This window comes from Kogia breviceps, chromosome 7 (genome assembly GCF_026419965.1).
Source record: "Kogia breviceps isolate mKogBre1 chromosome 7, mKogBre1 haplotype 1, whole genome shotgun sequence".
NCBI lineage: Eukaryota > Metazoa > Chordata > Mammalia > Artiodactyla > Physeteridae > Kogia > Kogia breviceps.
The window spans coordinates 119,021,272-119,041,677 of record NC_081316.1 but is presented as its reverse complement, the minus strand read 5'-3'; the positions used below and the strand labels follow the sequence as shown (position 1 = coordinate 119,041,677).

Here is a 20,406-nt window from a genome sequence, read left to right as displayed (position 1 = left end):
AGCTCTGCTTCCCGAGTGGAAGCCTCACCCTCCCAGTCTGGAGTCCGTCTCAGCCACATAGCAAATGGTAACTTTTGGATTTTCCAGACCTGGAATCAGCTCTGCGGCTGCCCTTTCCACAGCTCTGGATCCGAGACAATCAGGGGCCACTGGCTCTGCCCACACCTTGGTGTCTGTGAATGGCCATCCCTAGGTCTTGATAAAACTTAGAAGAAAGGGTGTGGCTGGGTTGCCGCGCTGCCACTGACCCTGCCGTCACCCCTGAGTCAGTGGGGGTGCCCGTGGGGGGATGTGGCCGACAGAAGGGTTCCAGGACTGACAACTAGGTGATCCGGGCACTTGCCCCTCTGTACCATTAACCCAGGAGAGAAGTGTGTCACAGACGAGAACAACAGTGTGTGGAGATTAAGGATACATTCGCCGGCTAGGGCTGCCATAACTAACCAGCACAGGCTGGAGGCCAGAAGGCCAAGATCAAGCCAGGAAGATCTGTCAGCTGTTTTTGATGAGGGCGCTCGTCCTGGATTATAGACAACCACCTCGTTCCCACACGGCCTTTCGGCTGAGCATGTGCAGAGAGAGAGAGAGAGAGAGAGAGAGAGAGAGAGCTGGGGGTGGAGGAGGGCTCCCTGGTGTGTCTTCTTATGAGGACACTAATCCTAGCCAATCAGGGCCCTACCATTTGACCTGAATCACTTCCTTACAGGCTGCATCTCCAAATACACATGAGGGGTTAGGGCTCCAACATATGAACTTGGAGGACACAATTCAGCTCCTAGGAAAGGCACAGCTTCATATGCCAATGCAGCCAACCACACGAAGCCCCTGTCAACAATTAGCCTGTTTGAACCCATTTTCCACTTCTGTCTCCCCTCTTCCACCTAATCTGAATGCATTCTTTTAAAGGACCATTTATAACCGATCTGCTCATATTCTCCAAAGCCACACAAACAGACGCCCTGCATCCCAGGCAGGCATTTGTGTTTGGGGTCAAAGACTGTAAGCTTGGTTTTTAGAGACCCTTTGGACTCTGCACCGCGAACCCATCCCAGCATACACTCATGACAGGCCTCTCACACAAACATGTCTTTCCTATGTTTCCTATCTACACGCACAGAACAAAGGGAAATGAGATGAAAGCCATGTCGAAAGAAAGCAGAAGACACGGGCTGTGGAGACAGTGGGCTGAGACAGGAAGTGCTTAGGCAAACTGAGAGACAACACAGGTAGGCTGGGTGATGCTCAAAGATGAGTCAGTGGCTGATCTTGATGTGGGATGTTTCTTCCTCACCCACCACCAGTTGCTGCCCCTCCAGAAGCCGCACAGACAGAACAGGTCACCCAGCTGAGTGCCAACTCAAAGTGGCATTTCAGACTGTGCACTTTTCTTAGCCCCGGGCCACTGCCGGGACTGGAGAGGCGACGGAAGGTAGAGAACACACCAGCACGGGGATGGGGAAAACTGAGTTCCAGTTCGGACTCTGGCACAAACCATGCTGCTCTCTGTTCCGTGGTTGCCTGTAAAATATAAGAACAGAACAAGACAGACTCCAGGCTTCTTTTCCAGCTTTCCAAGTCTCTGTTCTGAATTTGAAAAACAAAGGGAAACTAGGGTAAGAGGCAGATCTCCAGAACCTGGCATCCATAACCTTGGGAATGGAAGCAGGTGCCGTGCCTATTGCAGGCAACTTGCTCGAAGTATCCGTAAGCTTTCTTGAGTGGGTGAGGCGTGCGGAGGCCACCTGGGCCCTGGCACCCTGGAGCCTGGCCAGGTCCGCACGCAGCAGGGGCGGCCGGGCTCAGCTTGCTGGCCACGGCTCTGCCTCTTGCAGAAGCCGCTCACATCCTCTCGACTTGCCAGCCCATTCTCTGCTTCCACTGGGTCTTGAGCAGGAGGCCCCATCCCCCTGTCCTTAGGGTGCAAGGAGGGAACATTCTGAACCTGATTACGTCCGGCACCGCGGAGAGCGTGGGGCACGTCACGAGCCGTGTAAACGTCTGTGTTTCTGTATTACTGGCCCCGGCCGGGGAGAGGGACAGCAAAGGCAAACAAAGCCAGCAAGGAGGGGGACGCTGCCGAGAGACAAGCAGGTTTCTCACACTTTCTCTGCGCAATTGCAGTGACACAAATGAGTTACCTTAAGAGTTAAGTATCAGGAATGGGGACCGCTCCTAGGAATCTTGTCATTGCAAGTGAAAATGGCAAAATATTCTGGTTAATGCCACATCTGGGCTCGGGATTTTTTCCTCCAGGCAAAGCCTCAGCCCCTCAGAGCAGCCAGGAAGAAGGCCTACCTCTTGGCCCCTGGAAACTATGAGGACAGAATCTATATTTTCTTTTGCTAATGGCCATTCCTCAATATACATATCAGGCTGGCTCTTCAAACAGGATCTTCGTCAACTGAAGGCAGCCGGACCAGCTCTTCTCATCCTGCACTCTGGGCTGCCTTCACCCAGGGTCCCCCACGGAGAGCTGGTTCACGCCCTGCCCCCCACCTGCACTCCTCTATAAAGGCTCCCAACAACCTCACCTTTCCCCCAGGTGGCCCCAGGTGAGACCTGAGGGCTGGGTGCAGGACTTGAGGATCCTGAATCTCCCCTCCCTTCACCTCCAATCCAGCCCAATCCATGCCTCAGTCTCACGGCCTGTGTCCCTCGAGACACCCAGCCTCCCCTCAGCCCCAGACCTCCCTGGCCCCCAACACCCTGCTTCTGGCCTCTAGGATGTGACTGGCTGTGGCTTTCTTCTTCCCTCTCGGTCTCAACCTGCTTCGAGCCCCTCCACCTTCCGCCCGGGGGTGGCATTACAGCAAGAGGAGAAGGGTCTTCTGTGTCTTCAGGCATCTTCAAGAGTTGTATCTTAGCCCACGGCTTTGGGTGCTTTGAAAATGCAGATTCATGGGCCTGGCCCCAGACCCATTTCATGAAAACCTCCCGGCATGGTCCTGACCACGTGCTCTGTAGGCAAGCTCTCCCAGGGAAGCGTGGGCACCCGGGAGCCACACAGTCTCCGAGCAGCAGTCCGGGGGCTCCCCGCTCTGTGTCCCTAGCACTTTCCTGACCCCTGAGCCACAAGACGCTCCGCTACCTGAATGTCCCAGGGGAATCTCCGTCTTCCGCTCCCTGGCACCCCTTCCCTCCTCACACGTGCGCCTTATCTTCTTACCCACCGCCTCACTACAATCTCCACGGCCATTCTGACCCTTTCCTCTCCCTCACCCCGCACCTGTCGGCCAGCAGGTCGGAGCAAGCAGGCACCAGCCCCCCCCCCCCCACCGCCATCTCACTGGCGCTGGGGCAGGGGCCCTGTCTGGCTACGACGTTCTCTTACCGGTGGGTGGTCCCCCTGTCTTTGATAATCTCCCTACAATCTGCCACTCCGGGGCCAGGTGGCCCTTCCCCAACTTAGAAGGAACCTGTTCACATGCTGCTGAAAACTGCCTCCCGGAAAACCCTCGAAGGCCTTTCCTGCTCTGAGATCGGCCTCCTCGTGGCCCCAAGTTCCCCGCTGCCTTCTCTGCATCCACCATGCCGGACGCCCGCCCCGCCCTGCCCGGGAGGCCCCATCCCACTGCACAGTCCAGCCATCAGTTCACGGAGTCAGCGAATGTTTGTTTCGAGCCTACCGTGTTCCAGCAGTTAGATTTAGGATTTAGGTACTGAGAGGAGACTTCCCAGCCTCCTACAAGCAAGGAAACAGACATTTACAATAGAATATAGAATATAAATGCTGCACTAGAGCAGAGGAGACGCTACCAGCTAGTAGGTGTCAGCCTGAAGGGGCTTCAGACAGCTCAGAACCCTTTGAGGTTAGTACGCCTGGAGCTCAGAGCATTTAAGCCCCGTGACTGAATCCTTCCCGCAGATTAGGAATTCCACCGTAGAAGGACACGTTAACATCCGGTTTTGCACCCAGGTCTGTCTGACCTTAAACCCATGCTTCTTTCTAACCCGTAGGTGTACTGTCTCTTCCAGTGCGTTGAAGGGTCACAGCGGGAGGCGTCTGCCCTCTTCTCTGCCTGATAAAACTGTACTTACCGTTTAAGCTTCCACTCGCATCCGTAAAGTGTTTCTGAACCCACTGAAGAATCACTCACCCACATTTTGGACTCTCTTGGTAGTTTACCCTTAGGCTTATATTTTGTTTGTATTTGTTTCTGCACTAAAGGATGTAGCCCTGTATCTCGCAACAGTTATTGACCAGTAAGCATTGGTCGGAGTAATAAATATACTTTCTAGTCAATGGGGCATCCGTTACAGCCTCTTCTTACAGGGTGAAACTCCTCACTACCCAAAGGAAGGCCAAATACTCAAAAAGTCTTATAGTCTCCGCCGCTGGCCCGCAGGGAAGCCAAAGCAACATTGCTGACACTTCCCCTGGCATTGCAGCCCCCCTTACGTCCCAGTTCTAATTTGAAATTTAGGGTCCCCTCCCGCGCGGTCTTTCTCCCTCGTGAGGGAGGCTATCTCAAACATCCCGACAGACTGTTAAGGAAGGCATTCATCAAGCGATTTCTTCTTACAGAGACATCAAAAGCTACACGTGCCTGTCCGTTTCCTGCTGATAACGTGTATGATTTTTAGTTTCCAAATGCACAATGTAAATCCAGGTGGGAGGGAGCGAGTCAGAGAGAAACACCATCGTTTCTGGCTGATCGGCGCAGCCTCATCATTTGTGTTTTCCCCAACCTGTGAAATGTCAACATATTAGGAAAAAATATGCAGACACTTCACATTTCGTTCCTGATGAGGCTCCTAGTCACTGCCTCGCGCCGCTACCCTGCTCCGTCTCAATCACTGACATCTGGCCGTTAGCCTGGGCATTCAGACTTCAACACAGAGCACTCCGGCTGTGCTGATGTCGGCACACGCCCCAGCTTCTGGTCTGGCACAGACCAAAGCCCTGCTTTTTTCAGCGCCGTGATGAGCTGACTGGTTTGAATTAACTTGTGATATGAACTTCCTAGGCCTTGGGCTTTGTGGGAGCACAAAGCGGAGATGGCTGCCTTTTTGGCTTCTTTGTCCGCACGCCTTCCCGGAGCTGCGAAGCCCTGTTCATCTTCCTTGTAGAACAACACAGGGCCCTGTTTTTCTGCTGTAATTAAAGACAATGAAGGAAAAGCTCCCTTTGAAGGGGAGTGATGCACCTTCATCAGCCGGCACTGCTGAAAATAGGTTTACGTTTCCCCAACAAGTGTAACACACACATCCTCTAATTAGATTTCCTGGCTCCTCTTTTAATCACCCAAAACATCACTATCCTTTTGGGTCTTTATTAGGAAGGTCACATAGTTCACATCCATATTTATCAAACCCATCCAAATTTCAGAACAAAACTGTATCTTCTTAGACTTCAGATGCCTCCTTGATCTCACTGCGCTATCACCAAGTTCCACTTGGCTATGGTGTGTTGTTTTTTTTTTTTCTCTTTTCTCTCCTTCATGTGATCACCCTACCACCTGCTATTTTAGCAAGATTACAGCAGCACTTTGCTTTCGAACTTCTTGCAGAAGAACTGTGCCTTATTTTCGTTGCAGTCGTGGAAAGGAAAAGGGTGACATTTCAATACCTTTCTCACTTGTTATGGACCCTCCATTTTTAAGCTGCAAAATCTCTTGTGAGGTAGGATCCTCCTCAGTAAACTTGTATCGTTTTCTGGGAGCTTTGTGCTGAGTTTGGGTACTTTGATTTTCAAAATCTGTCCCTCCAGAGCGTGGTCAGCCAGCCCATGAGCGCAGCAGCAAACCCTTGCTTCCAGGAGAGCCAGGCCTGCAGGTTAATTCTATGCTAAACCCTCGACCAAATTTGCTTTTTTTAAATGTGTAAAATGTGGAGTATATTTAATTTAACAAAGCAAGTAGTTTCTCCAGAGTGGACTTTATTTTACTCATTTGTTTGTTTGCCTCTTTCTTTATTTACCTGTGTTACTGCTGCTGGGCCTCACACGTGGCCATACCATAAAATCTTCCCTCCGGCCCAGAGTACACGTACTGATTGATTGACCTCTGTGACATTTACCGTTTCTGGAATTTATCTCTTGATCATTTCTGTCTCTCTATCTCCTCTTTCCGTGTGCTGAGGACTAACTTAGTTTGGTCTGCGTATGTCCTCAAGGTATTTATTTGTCATTGTCATTCATAGTTGGTTTTGCGGCTTTGTGTCATGCTGTGAGCTTTGCAAAGACGCTCAACTTCAGGAGAGAAGGAAGCAATACGTTTTTAGTGTTGAGGCAGAGGAGAGGCTGGAATGAGGGGAAAGGGCATAATTACATGTTCTCACGTTTAGTTTATCCCTGAAAAATATGTAATTAAGGCTGGTGTTTGTAAGAGCTATTCTATTAGACTGAGTCACCGTTAACCATAAGTCAAGGTTTCGTGAACGTGGTGCCTGCCCACAGAAAGAGTTGGGCTTCTACACGCGCTTCCTCAGAATAACTGGCCTTCCCTGGGAAGCCTTTACCCGTGGTTGGAGCCACGTCTGGTCTTGTCAGGGGAGACCAGTCACTTGCTAAGCCAGAGCCACGTTTGCTTTCGGTGGGTGTTTGGCAAGTACCTTTAAGAATTCAGTGTACACAGGGTCTCTTGATTTAAAGCGGGAGCCCCACAAAAGATACTATTTTAGAGACTAGCCGTTATGGTCCTGGTTCTAATTCACCCAATTGTTATTCACCCTTTACTTATACTCAGTGATTTTATGTATCGTCTTCCCTCATCCTCAGAGCAACCCTGCAAGTATAGAGAAAACCACCTCTGCACGTATTTTATACATTAAAAAAAAAAAACGGTTTGAGGGCAATTAACCGTCTCATCTGACGTCATCCTGTGAGTGAATTCTAGCAGAGCTAGAATTCACATTCAGTTCTCCCTGATGCCTGAATGCAGCCCTCTTAGACAGGCAGGGCGCCCCTGAGATGAAAGGGAGGTTGGATTATTTTATTCCAAAGGACTTTCTTCTCAGAATCTGTGAGGGCTTAAAACATATTTGTGTTTCTTTATGGATTTAGACTAGGACAGAGGAATCCTAGGTCCTAATGGAGGATAGGGGGACTTCCCTGGTGGTCTAGCGGTTAAGACTCCGAGCTTCCACTTCAGGGGGCGCGGGTTCGATCCCTGGTCGGGGAACTAAGATCCTGCATGCAGCGTAGAGTGGCCAAAAAAAAAGAAAAAGCTAATGGAAGATAGGGTGTGTGCGGGCAGAGGCTGTGCCTGTCTTCCTCTTTGGAACAGAGCCTGGCACGTGACGGCACCAGCACGCATTTGTTGAGTGGACGGCACGGCTTCCAAGGCCAGCGTGGGGTCTGCTTCCCTCACGGACTGGTCCTTTGCCCTTGGCCTTGCCACAGAGCATGGCTTTGGACTCTCTCATTGCCCTGCCCAGTGCCCCACTCCCTCCTCCTAGGCCCTGATGGCCGGAGGCCTCTCTCACCCATCTCACCTACCAAAACCCAGCTCAGGATCAACGTATTTGGAAAAGGTCAAAATAAGCCACTATTAGACTCAACTAACAAGTGGAAGGTAGGGGGTATGGACCCCCCAGAGCAGCCCTTCCCACGATCACATGACTACTTCCTACCAGACACTGTCCTAATCCCTCCAGTCCTTTATCCTGAGAACTCCACATTATTACCCCTATTTTCAAGGAGAAAGCTGCAAGTGCTTTGTCTGAGATCACATAGCTGGCAAGCCACAGAGTCAGGATTTAAGCCCAAATTGGTCTGAAGACGAAGCCCCAAGCATTGGTTGCACTTTTACAGTGGTCAGAGATCTTTACCCCAGAGGATTTAGGGCTGCAAAGACAAAGCAGCGAGGCCAAGGCAGAGCAGATGCATAGACGTAATCATGGGACCACAGCAGTTCGCTAGACAGCAGCAATCCACTGCTTCTTCTGTATTAAAGCACAAAGAAGCGTTTGCATAATCAGGTGAGTGGCCTTAGCATACAGAAAGCCTAGGGGAGAGACCCAACCCAGATTCTTTTTTCCCCCTCATTCCCAGTAGGATCAGGGTTACCTTGAAGACGCCATTAAAGAATCAGTTCATCGCTGATGGCCTTTGTCTTACATCCCTCCAAGCCGGAGTATGGTACGCGGATGTGAGCCACTCTCTCCCGGCTTGGAACAAAGCCCGAGAGCCTTCCTGTAGGCCCCTCGCTTCCCGTAGGCCCAACTGCCAAATCTCAAATGTGTCCAGGATCCATAGGAGGAAAGCAAGGCTAGTGTAATCTCTATCCTAGTAGATTAGGTAAACTCTTTGGCCAGAATAGCTCAGCCCTTTCTCATACACCGATTGGCCAAAGGCACTCTGACCATAAATGGCCATGTCATCTGATGCTTAAAGCAGGGCTTATAATACCTGCTAAGGAATACAGTTTCCTGAAAATGCATAGAAAATGAGGCTACAGAAGAGGAAACTTTAGGGTCTAGGAATGTTTGGCGCCCTCTTGCTGTCTCCGGAGATGGCATGCCTATAGGTGCAAAAAGCAGGAGTGGTGATGGTTTTGTACCACTGGAAAAGGCCATCTGGCTGCTCCCCAGCTGTCCCTTCTGGGACCAGATGCAGGGTTTCCAGCCATTCAGTAACTCAGGGTGCTAAAGGAGAAGAGCTCAGAGGCCATCCGTCCCAGCCTCCCCTCACTGCAGATGGGAGAACCAAGGCCAGAGAGGAGCCGGCACTCGGCTAGGAAGCAGCAGAGCCACATGGAGAAATCGGGTCTCCAGATCCCCGGGCCATTATTCCTTGATGCCATGACCTCTGAAAAACATGCACAGAGGATTGTTCTCCACAGAGAGGAAGTAGAGTTGTGATAATCAAGGGTGCCGACCCCGTAGACAGAGTGACTCAGTTCTAACCCAGCTCTGGGTGCACTGTCTTCCGTGGCCATAGGCAGGGCACTTACCTGCTCTGCTTCTCAATTCCCCATCTATAAGATAGGAATGCCATAGGGTTTCATAAAGATAAAATGCATTCGACGTGCAGCATTTACAGTCATGTTTGCCAGCCAGAAAGCACCGTCTAAGCATATGCCTTGTCTCATCCCCACCAAGCGGGCTGAGCAGGCTCTGTGCCTCCCGAGGCCCGTCACGCTTCCGCTCCTTGGAGAGCTCAGCCGAAGCGAGCTGAGGCTGTAACACCCCTGCCTGATCGGGATGAACGTCTTCCTGCCACTGCTACCTGCCGCCTTGATGATTCCTCCTCCTTCTTTCCGGGCGGCTCGCACTGCTGTGTCTTCCTCATACTCCTCCTCTCCTCTTTGTTTTAGCTACGTTCAACCTCGTGCTGGTAGCATGACATCCCCAGAAATGCTAAGCCCACTGGTAGGACTTGGAATAAAGTGATTCCTCAGCTAAAGGCCTCTGTCCGTCTAGAATGGAGCCCATTCAATTGTTTCTTAAGTTGATATCAATATAATGAATTAGACAAAGACACACACACATGCATATATATACATATATACATATATAAAACTAGTGAATATATATCATATATACAATATATACTTTACATTTTAAATATTCTTTACAAAAACATATGGGTCTTATACATCTGTGTTGCCCATCTCCTTTTAAACTCATTTAAAAATCGAAATCACTCATCTTTTGCAGAAGACAATATAGAGAATTACCTTGAGCTTCAGACTGGGCTTTTTGCAACTCAGCACATTCCGGAGGCCAGTACAGTTCCTAGGATATACGCCTGGACTGATGGGGCCCCAGAGTCAGGCTACTTTCTATAAATATGTATGAAGCTGTCGTGGGGACCATAGCAATGGACTAAGGACTGGACTCTGCCCTTATCTGCAAACACTCTGTAACGAAAGCACAGAAAACTGTGCGCAGGACTCTCAAAGCTATCGAGTCAATATGAATTTTTAGTAAATAGGAGAACTGTATTGTCAATCAGACGAAGAAAAGGAATCCTGTTGAGATCCCTGGGGTGGGAACAGTCGGATGCCAGCTGCTGGAGTGAGAGAACCATCCATCCCCAGGCTGACAGCTAACATCACTGCCCGCCCAGCAAGGCCTGGATCCGCGCCATTACGCTGACCAGCAAGCCACATGACCTGGCTCCTGTCTGAGGAGACCCTGCACCACTGAGGCTCTTTTCAGTAGTAAAGTTGTTTCCAACAAGCCAGTTTACTAGTAAAGGAGGCGGTGAAGCCCTGCGTTTCTTGCCTGTCACTCCGTCCCTTTGTCACTGGCCCTACAGGGTTGCTTCTAATCCCTTGACTAACGCTTAGTTTTGCTTTCCCCGGAACACTCTCTGCTCCCTGCTCGCTGGCCATTCTGGTCTTGCTTATGACCCTAAATTCTGATGCCGGTAAATAGAGGTGACGGAGGAGTACAGGGGCAGAGCTGGACACTCAGCCTTCCACCCCGGGCCCTCGGGAACAGGCGAGGCGACCCCAGTGCCCGTGGTCTGTCTTCCCAAGGATGCAGATGAAGGGAAAGGAATCGCACCTGGGATTCTGTGGTCTCATTTCACAGCGGGATGTGAGGGTTTCACGGGGACTGTGTCAAAGGGCCAGAGAGAGGGAAGAAGAAAGAAAGAGGTTGAGGGAGAGCCCTGCCAGGCAGGGGCATAAGGTGGCTGTTGGGTCTGAGAATGGGGGTTGTCTTTGTCACCTCTGGAGACGCATCGCTGGCTGCTGGGATAAACCCAACCGTAGTCTTTAAAACTCTGGGTGTGCGTATTCATTCTCCCTCGGCGGCTTTGGGAGACGCTGCCCCAATATCCCAGTCACACCAGACGAGAAGTCAGCCACGTCTACACCTAGACTCCTGTGTTTCACAAAACCTTCTCTTCCTCTCCTTCCCCTCCCACCCCTGTCTGTCCTGGACACGATTTCCAAGGAGAGAACACAGGTAGAGGCTCTGCTTACAAAGGTCCTGCCCTAACCCGTCAGCCCGCACGTCTAACCGTCCCCTCCCTCTACCTCTTTTAGTTTTTAAACCCCAGTCTTTGGGAGCAGGCTGTAGGGTCCAGGCACCCCAGCGATAAGCCCCTGTGAGTTTCTCCCAGTGGGCACTCGCCATTTATGCAGACTTGGAAGGCTCACTGGTGGGTGGGAGCGGGTCACGGGGAAGCATGTCTACGCGGTGCTTGTCAAGGGATGAGGATGGTGCCCTGTGGGTGTGCGCTAATGGGTCTGTCTCTCTTTCTCCCACACAGGGCCTGGAGCTGTCATTGACGGTGTAAACTCGGCCTCTAGAGCGCTGGCTTGCCTCTGGCTATCAGGGACCCTCTTTGCCCACTTCTTCATCAAGTTTTGATAAGAAACCATAGGTCTTCTGAGCAACGCCTGCTTCTCCATATCACAGACTTTACCTACACTGCGGAGAGCAAACGAGTTTGGGCTTCTTTTTGTTTGTTTCTGTTCTTCTCCTTGATTTGGATTTTTCTTTGTTTGGTTGGTCTGTTCATTTGATTTTTCTATCCAGTTTGAATGAGTGGGGTTGGGGGGGAGGGGTGTGAAGGGTTCTACCATGTGTAGAATAATCATTCATTGGTGTGTCCAAAAATGGAATCTGTCCCTCCACCTTGGCCCTTCCCTTTCCTCTGCCTTTCCAACACCATCACCACCAACCCTACCCCCCCAGCGAACCATAAGCTCCATCTGGGCAGAAAATGTGCCTCGTGATAAACACCCTGAAGACACAACTTCACTTACAATGTAGTGCACAGCAAGAGTTATATCCAAGTGTCCTATTATCTGCGTCTTTTAAGCTTTGGACCATTTTCCTGACTATGATGTACATACCACTCCTTCCGCGTTTATTATTGTCTAATTACACGAGGGTTCACATCCTTTCTTTCTGGAAAGTTCTCCCTCTATGTATATGAAACACTGCCATCTTTTTAGCCATTCTGCCCTATCTGCTTTCCCTCCCAGCTGTAGGGATTCCAAGTTTAGGGATATGCACACAACCCCAAGCTAAACGTTTAGAAGTCACGTGACCGAACAAAGGGGGGAAGCGTTTTGGGGATGGTACTTCTCTCAGAAAAATGCTGTCCAGTTCATACACAACGATCCGCACATGGCTGATTATTTAGGTTTTATCAGGCTCTCTGTGAAAGTAATCATTCGGTTACCCATCTCCCCAACTGTCTGACGTTCCATCCAGTCATCTCCCCACCCATCCTCTTCTCTAGCAATCTATTTACTTTATTTATCAATCTATCAGTGTAATTATCTAACACGTCTTTCCATGTCTTTCCATTTCTTTCCCCACTCTTCGCTATCAGTCCATCACCACATTAATCTCTTAACCATATTGTGTCTATTCCACTGGATTCACGTCTCCTCTACCTTCTGCAGATATTGGCATCTTCAAAATGACCTACCAGCTTCTCATGCGAAAGCCAATGATCTCACAGGCTAACAACATAGAAAAGCACTATGTCGTGGACTGTCTGGAATGTGCTAGCCCATCCACCCAAAGTAGATACTGGTAAGAGATGGCCAAAAGTAGCAATCGAAGATCGGTCACTCACCCTTCCCAGCAGAGACTGTGTATTGAGAAACACCTTCTTGGGAAGCACATCAGCCTTGGCAAAACCTTGATGAGTATCGTGTGTTTTCTTTCTTACCGGAAGGACAAGGTGCCAAAACTCATGTTTCTCTCAGCCTTTCAAGAAAGTGCATGTCAGGAAACTATGGGACTGGGCTTAATAGCAAGAAAGTGAGAGAAAAAACACACCTCTGTCTCTGCAGCGTGAAGAGAGCCGTCCACCTTAGCGGGATGACTTCTGCTATTGTCTCCTCTCTGCTCCAGTTTTGGTTTCCTCTGTTTGAAAACTACCCAGTAAAAAGCTGATGAAAGCCAATTACATGGCGGGTGTGTTGACAGCTCTGGTGTATGTTTCAGGAAGCTCTCCGGAGCTGAGGGCACTTGAGCAACTGACAATTTCCAAGCACTTGATTAACACAACACAGCAAACAGAAGGGGAAAGTGACACACAATTTCCTCGGATACAGGCTGCTTCTCCAGGAGCTTTGGGGAAGCATGCCCTCAGCTCTCCATGTTCAGAACACATCTTTCCAGAACACAAAGAAGAGCTGACCTGATCTTTCTGTATTGTCTCCTGGGACAAGAAGGACTCAGCCAGCAAGTGTGCCAGGCTTGCAAGAGAATGGCATTGGAAACCTGCAGGGCTGTGCCCTTGTCCTGTGCTGTAGGGAATGACCTGCTGAGGATGAGAAGGAGTGTATCAACCGTGACCGTGTCACAGGCCTGCTGGAGATCCGCTGGAACACGCTTTCAGCTCCACAGTCTAAAACATGAGAAATACCAGCTCCATAGAGTTCCGTCCCGTCGATGCTTAATGGATCTTCTTCCTCTGAAGTGTGGCCTCTTTGTTTTTGTCCGTTATAGCACATGAACGTGACGTACACAGTGGAGAAACACACACACACACGTAGGCTGTCTTGACGTACAAAAAGCTAGCCGCTTCCATAAGAGAGCTGGCGTGAATGAAATCAATATTACACTTTCCAGCTGTAAACAGACATCTGCATCTCCCAGAGAGCTGCCAGGAGCCAGACTGGGGGAACGTAAATGGTGTGCCAAGCGCAGCGTGTGGCTTTCAAGTTCCAGGGACAGTCGAGAACAGGCGTGGAGTCAGAATTACAGGTCGGACATCAGTGTTTCAGACCTGTCACCACACGGGGCTCCTGGAGCGGGGCTGGTGTCTCACTCTGAAGGAGCGTTGAATGTGTCATTTGAATGTTCTGCTGGTACTACTCTTGTTCCTTTGGAGGAACATCAGTGTGGAGGCTGTGGAGACGGTACCGTCTTGGAGAACGCGGTGCTTGAAATGGACGAGCTGGGCATATTCCTCACTCGGGGACTTGATCCAGAGGGAGGCGCCCGTCCTCCTTCAGCCAGGAGGACCCAGAACCTTCCACGCACAATGAGCCCGGGTCTCAGACTCACTGTGGAGCTCTGTGCAGCCTCTTCCACTGGATACTGGGAAGCATGTCTGGTAGTTACAGGTTCCAGCCCCGTTTCAGAGGGAAAAAACTCCTACCGTTAATCCTCACCTGTCTGGGATAAAGAAAACCGAGGAAACAAGACCCAAGGAAATGGGGAAGTGGGACAGAAAACACTTCTGCACAACAGACGTACTCCAGCTTCTGGGTGGCTTGGGTTCCTTTGGTGGGGATGGCTCCATAGGACAGGAGCCGTTACCCAGTATCTTGAAGCATACAGAGCAGCAAACGCTTACTAAAGACAATATCCATACTCACTTTACATATGGCAGGCGGACGGATAAGTCCTGCTGGAGAGATTTTTTTCGAGGTGCCGGTGATGGGGGAGGGGGTTAGGGTAGAGGAGGAAAAAATGAATTATCGAGTCTCTGAGGACGCGTGGCTCTTCATAGGTTTTGCACGTGGGAAGGAAACCGGAAAAGGCTTATCAGGAGGCAATCAGGTGAGAGGAACTCAGCTATGTAGGTAATCTGGAACCCTCCCCCTTCCAAGACCAAGTTCATATGTATTCCCACCAAAGTAATTCCAGTGCCAGTGCTAGTGTTAAGGCCCTGGCCAAGCTTGTTTTTCGGTAGTTGAATGTCAAGTGCCTGATACCGTCTTCTGCAAGTTGAAGAAAATGCGTTTAGTTTTTCTCATTCTTGTTTTAACTCGGGGAGGGAGGCCATACAGGCGAGGGGTGGTCAAAATGTGCCCCTATCTTATACAGAGAGATGACGTGTGGCTTGTTCTGCTGTAGTTGTATTCAACTAAGCAGAAGGGAAGTTCAGGCTGTGTATCACAGAGAGGCCTGGGGCTCTTTTCCTCTGAAACCCATGCCTCGCGTTAGACAATTCATTTCACAGGTTGGTCAGTTAGTTCTCAAAACCTGGGTGGGAAGTGGCCTCTGGGACTCGGGACAAGTGCACAGCCAAGGATGAGTTCAGGGATGTGTCTCTGCATCAATCCAGCAACTTGCTCTCCGCGTGGAGGAGATCATGGTGATCTCTCCTGACGCAGGGAAAAGTCGCGTGAGAAGATAGAGAACCTTAAAGCGGGCAGTCTGTCTCCAGGAGAGCTTGTCAATGGGAGTGCATCAGGAGTGGTTGTAGGTTGGTGTGCACTTCCAGTACCAAGGGCAGGTTTTCTCCTCTGTGGCTGTGCGTGGATGTTATCGGTAGGAGGGGAGGAATGGGGTGAGAGCTGGGGCCATGGCATCTTTGCCAATCTGACCCTGAGTCCTCACCACAGAAAAGCCGGCTTTGTCATACCTGGAACCAGCGCCCCTTCCCCCCACCAAAAACCTCCACAGCATTAAAAACAAACAAACAAACAAAACCCCAAATTTAATCTCTTTGGAATTCGAGGAAGTAGGGGAAGCAGCAGAAGATGTTTCTAGTTGGCAAAATTCATTTTTTTTGTTCTTTTTCTCCCCAAATGAGGATTGTTTCCTTTCGTTCTGCATGAGCCCTATTCCTAGAAACGTATGCCAAATCGCCTCCCCTCCTACTGTTCAAAACTTCCTTGTTTATTTTATTTTAAGACGAATAAGTTGGAGCAGTTGCAGTAAAACTGCACAGGTGTGCAACTAGGAAGAGGCAACATTTTCGAAAAATACGATATGATGAGATCTCCTCACCATCGCTGACAGCCAACAATAAAAATGCCAGTCTCATTTCCCTCATTTCTTGAGAGAAGAGAAGTAAATGAAAGGAGGGAGAAATAGATATGCAATTAAAAGATGTGGCAAAAAGAGAGAGCTGAGCCGGTGTGATTTAGCCTTCGGGTGCGGGACATCGGTAGTCCACGAGGGTGTGGCGCGGACTCAATTAGACACGATTGTCCTCAGCCGGAAAGTAGCCAGCAAGCCTCATTTCCTGGAGTTCAAAAGACATTCCATCTTATTTCTTTCAACAGTGCCCTTTGAAAGGCACAGGGTTGTTTTAGCTGTTCCATGACCCTGAGTGGGGAAAGAAACATGGTGAACCCTCTACTCTTTTTCTGGGGGGGGCCACATTCTACGCCATTGGCAGATTTATAATGATATCGATCATAGCAATGATAAGTAATCATAGCTGCCCTTGGGTTAATTAAAGGGAGCTTTTTTTAATCATTCAAAACCTTTTGTGACATGTAAAGTGCAGTTGTGAGGAATGTGTGGGTGTACGAAAATGTATCTGTCAAGTTCAGAGTCCTCTCGATTAAAAAAAAATTATGACTTATCAATGGTGCCGTTATAGCTGTGTCAGATCATGGGTGTGCCCATTTTCACAATTATCCTTCAAACAAATCTATGTTCAAATGCTTTAAAATTTTATCACGTGATACAACAGTATAATTTTGTCAGGCTTCTAGAGTTTGTTTTTTTTTTTTTTTTTCCCCTTCTATTTTCTTTCTTATTTTTTCCTTCAAAAATCAATGGAGACTTGATTTCTGTCAATAATTGTATTAAGGGTGAATATACTACCTGAATTTTGTGCATGTTACATTGTAGTTGTAACCTTTTCTAATTCAGGATAAGTACGAGATGGTTGTGATTGTGCAGTGTATCAATAAAGTTCAAAGAAATTTGTAACTTTTGGGGGGCTGTTTATTAGGACACCTCACCCCGTATCCAGGAATGGAGAAAACTAGGCAGGCTGTGCTTCTCCCGTGTGTGTGTTTTAGGCTTTGGGAAGCAGACGCATCCAGAAAACTGCGTAGCATTCCTCCCTCTCTCTCTCTCTCTGTCTCTCTCATGCATGTATGTACCCACATGCACACAGAATACTATGAAGCCTAGGCAATTTCATATTGCAATTGTATATCACATATCTATGCCACTTACAAATAATATAAAATACAATATTATAAAATGCAGCTGCAGCCTCAAAGTCTAAATTATTTATGGACCTAGGCTCAAATGAAATCCTAGGAGAAGTTTCAGAAAAAGAATGACCAGATACTGCTCGGTTTGAGCGCTCCTTAAGGGTTCCTGCAGGTTGAGTCCACCGGGTCAAGCACCACTTTGACTGGAGTCAGTATGAGAAAATAGGGTGACTGTGATACACATTTATTCCGAAAAGCACATGCCATTGGAGGGACTGTTCTCTGTCTTAGGTTTACTGTAGCATCTATAGGGTAATAGCATGAGAAAGAGATCTGGAGAACGAGCTCCTATCCTCTGATTGTCTTTCCTAAAACATCTTTCTCTTTCAGTAAATCTCCCACCACTTGGTCACACATTCATCTGCTCTTCTGAAGGAACAGGCATTAACCTCTTTCTTGCAACCCAGATTCTCACCAACCATTTATACGTCAACCAGCCCTTCTGAGCTCTGCCGTTGACTACACGTGTGATCTTGGACTGGACATTTCACCTTGCTCATCTTTGCTTCCTCAGTTGCACCACTGGTGAATTTAACCCCCTCAGTGTGTTCTATCAAAATTCCCTGGACGGTTTTTGTTTCCCTTTCAACCACTGGATTCCTAAGCCTGCCCCCAAATAAAGCTTAGGTCAGTGGCCGATGATTCTTTGGGCACACACCAGAAAGTGGGGGAAGATTCCTCAGTTATACAACTTCTCTGGCCAAGACCCCCAGCTGGAGTTATGAGGCTTCTTTCTCAAGGCTTCCTAGACAGACGAGGGCTAATCCTGGCCTTTCATGACTCTGTTTCCCCTACAGGCGATGGAACACAGGTAACTTGATAGACTCGATCATGTTCCTTGTAAATTAAAATACGGAGGACACGGTAGGTACCAGTGATGGAGCGTTTCTAATTTCCTCCGACTCATTGTAAAATCATGACTTGTCGAGGAAATGAATTTCCAGTTCTAACGTCTTAATGCCTTCACTGCTCCCCGTCACCCTCTCCTTTTGCTTCTTCCTTTTAATCATCCTCTTCCCACCCTCGCCTGACCCTCTCCCGCTCCTGTTCACACCACAGCATTTACCCATCCATCTGCTTGCCTGCTTGCATAGACGTTTATCGGTCTTTCACTTCATCTGGCCACTCAGCTGCATCCATCATCGATGTACCAATTTATTTCTCCATCAGCTAACCAGTCACCTATTCACTCACATATTTATTATTCCCCCATTTTTCTAACCCTTATTCCATCTATTCACTCATGCACCTCCCTAATATGACAGTTCCCCACCTATTTATTTAAACTGTCTAGCCATTCTTCACCTGTCAATCCATCCAGCAAGCATCCTCCAACCAGCCTGTGGCAGACATACCTATTTACCAACCCACTTGAAGTGGGGAATGAAAATCTTTGCTGTTCCCTTTCCATTCTGCAAGGGAGGCTTTATCTAGTCATTCCTAAGCATGGCAGCTGAACGATAGGGTGCGTTTTCATTATCCTCGCCCACCATGCACCCTATTAAAAACATATACGTAGAGAAGGGCCTTAGGATATTTATTAAGGGCATACTCACTCCTATCAGGATTATTACAGCAGGCAGAAGGTGGAGAACGGGGAGTGTGGTGGAAACACCCGGAGAAGCAGATGTTAAGGCCTAACGTTCTAACACGAGGAAGGCAGTCAAGCCATGAACACGAGAATTGACTGAGGAAATAGACAGGAGAGACCTCCACCGGCAGCTGTTCCTTCTTTTCTGTTTGATTTTCTGTTAAATAAATGACCTATTTTGATGAAGACCAGGCGATGGGACGGATTGGTACCAAATCCTATGATCAGTTTTAAAAACCAACACCCTCAAGCTACAGATGATGCGACCTTTCTTTAACGTGTTCATCTGTCCATTCGGAAGTCTCTCTTTCCCCTTAAATGTTTTCCCATGTATTCATTTATTCATCCAGGCATTGAATTTAGAGAGGAGCTCCCTGATGGAGCTCACATCTGAGATGTGAAAACAGCTGCATACAAAGAAACCATAGAGAGAACTAGGAGGCTTCTCCCCTCTGCCCCTGTCCCAGGGCTGCAGTCAGCTGATTGAGGCCGGGGATATTGTCAACAGGTAGATCACTACGCACGTAAATGGGGCGCCAGGGCCACAGCACATACCATCTAGAGAACGTCAGATCTGCTTGCAACAGACGGGTTTTTTTGGCCGGGGGTGTTGAGAGTCCTTCACTGGATCTCAAAACTCCGTAAACCTTTCTGATGAGGGTAAGAGGAAGCAGAGACCGGGGAGCACAGGCAGGCCTGAGGGTGGAAGGGTGAGCGGCAGAGACTTTGGTCTTGCTGAATGGTTTCCTCTAAGCCGAGCTTGTTCAGATAAGACAATTTTTAAAAATATAGGGCTTCCCTGGTGGCGCACTGGTTGAGAGTCCGCCTGCCGACGCGGGGGACGCGGGTTCGTGCCCCGGTCCGGGAGGATCCCACGTGCCGCGGAGCGGCTGGGCCCGTGAGCCGTGGCCGCTGCGTCTGCGCGTCCGGAGTCTGTGCTCCGCAACGGGAGAGGCCGCGACAGTGGGAGGCCCGTGTACCGCAAAAAAACAAAAACAAATATATATATATATATATATATATATAGATGTGATCCTTTTTTAAAGTCTTTATGGAATTTGTTACAATATTGCTTCTGTTTTATGCTTTGGTGTTTTGGCCGTGAGGCATGTGGGATCTTAACTCCCCGGCCAGGGATTGAACCTGCACCCCCCGCCCTGGAAGGTGAAGTCTTAACCACTGGACCGCCACTTACTTAAAACTCTGCGATTTAAGATGAAAGACATGGCTCATTTGCATTTAAGTGTTTAACAGTATCTCTTATTTCAAAATAAGAATATTTACAGTTCCTACCTGTCCATTATGTGCTTTGCCCTATAAGTCATATTTCCTTCTCTTTAGTTTAAGTTCTCTATTTTCTCTTCAGAGACATAGGTGACACCCAGTCTCATCTTCACTCATAAGGTGCTAATAATGCCCACCTCAGAAGACTGACCGTGAGAATTGTTAGGTGTGAGTAGGTAAGGATGTTTTAACATTGTACCTGTTACGTATTAGTTGCGAAATAAACGTTAGTCGGTTTTTTTTTCTCCTATTCTTCCCTCAGCCTTCCCTCCATGTCCTCACTTAACTGATCCTCTATATGGCAGAGTCTCAACTGTGTTTGCTTCTTTCAAACAAATGAAAACAAAATATTTTAAGTTATTGAAGTTTCAAAGGAAGAAAGGAATCTCTGAGTATCGGATCATTCGAGGACACGAGCTTGGAAAGTGAGAAGATTTTTGGTAGAACCCCCCAGGAATGGTGCAAAAAATAGAGAGAGTAGAAGTTCATTTCAACTGAATACACATGTGTCGACAGTTAGTATGTGACAAGTACTGAGGATAAAAATGTCAGAAGCAGGGCGACTGTCCAGGAAATCCCGGGCCAGAGGAGGATTTAGAGTTACGTCGCGACATGGTAGGTTGTGCCAAGGCCAGAGGAGCCCAGGAGGGGACACGTAGCCGGATCGCAGGGCTCAGTGCTCACCTCCAGAAGAGG

General features: G+C 48.8%; 1 protein-coding gene across 5 annotated transcripts in view; it reads left to right on the top strand.

The window, feature by feature from the left end:
• The window catches only part of OPCML (opioid binding protein/cell adhesion molecule like), a 1,097,554-nt gene extending 1,081,012 nt beyond the window's left edge, over positions 1 to 16,542 (top strand). For all 5 annotated transcript variants that reach the window (XM_059067772.2, XM_067039351.1, XM_067039352.1 and 2 more), the window contains one exon: positions 11,168 to 16,542. In XM_059067772.2, coding sequence (XP_058923755.1) covers positions 11,168 to 11,268 — 101 coding nt within the window. In that variant the 3' untranslated portion in view covers positions 11,269 to 16,542. The remainder of the gene's footprint in view (positions 1 to 11,167) is intronic.
• The last annotated feature ends 3,864 nt before the right edge of the window (positions 16,543 to 20,406 follow it).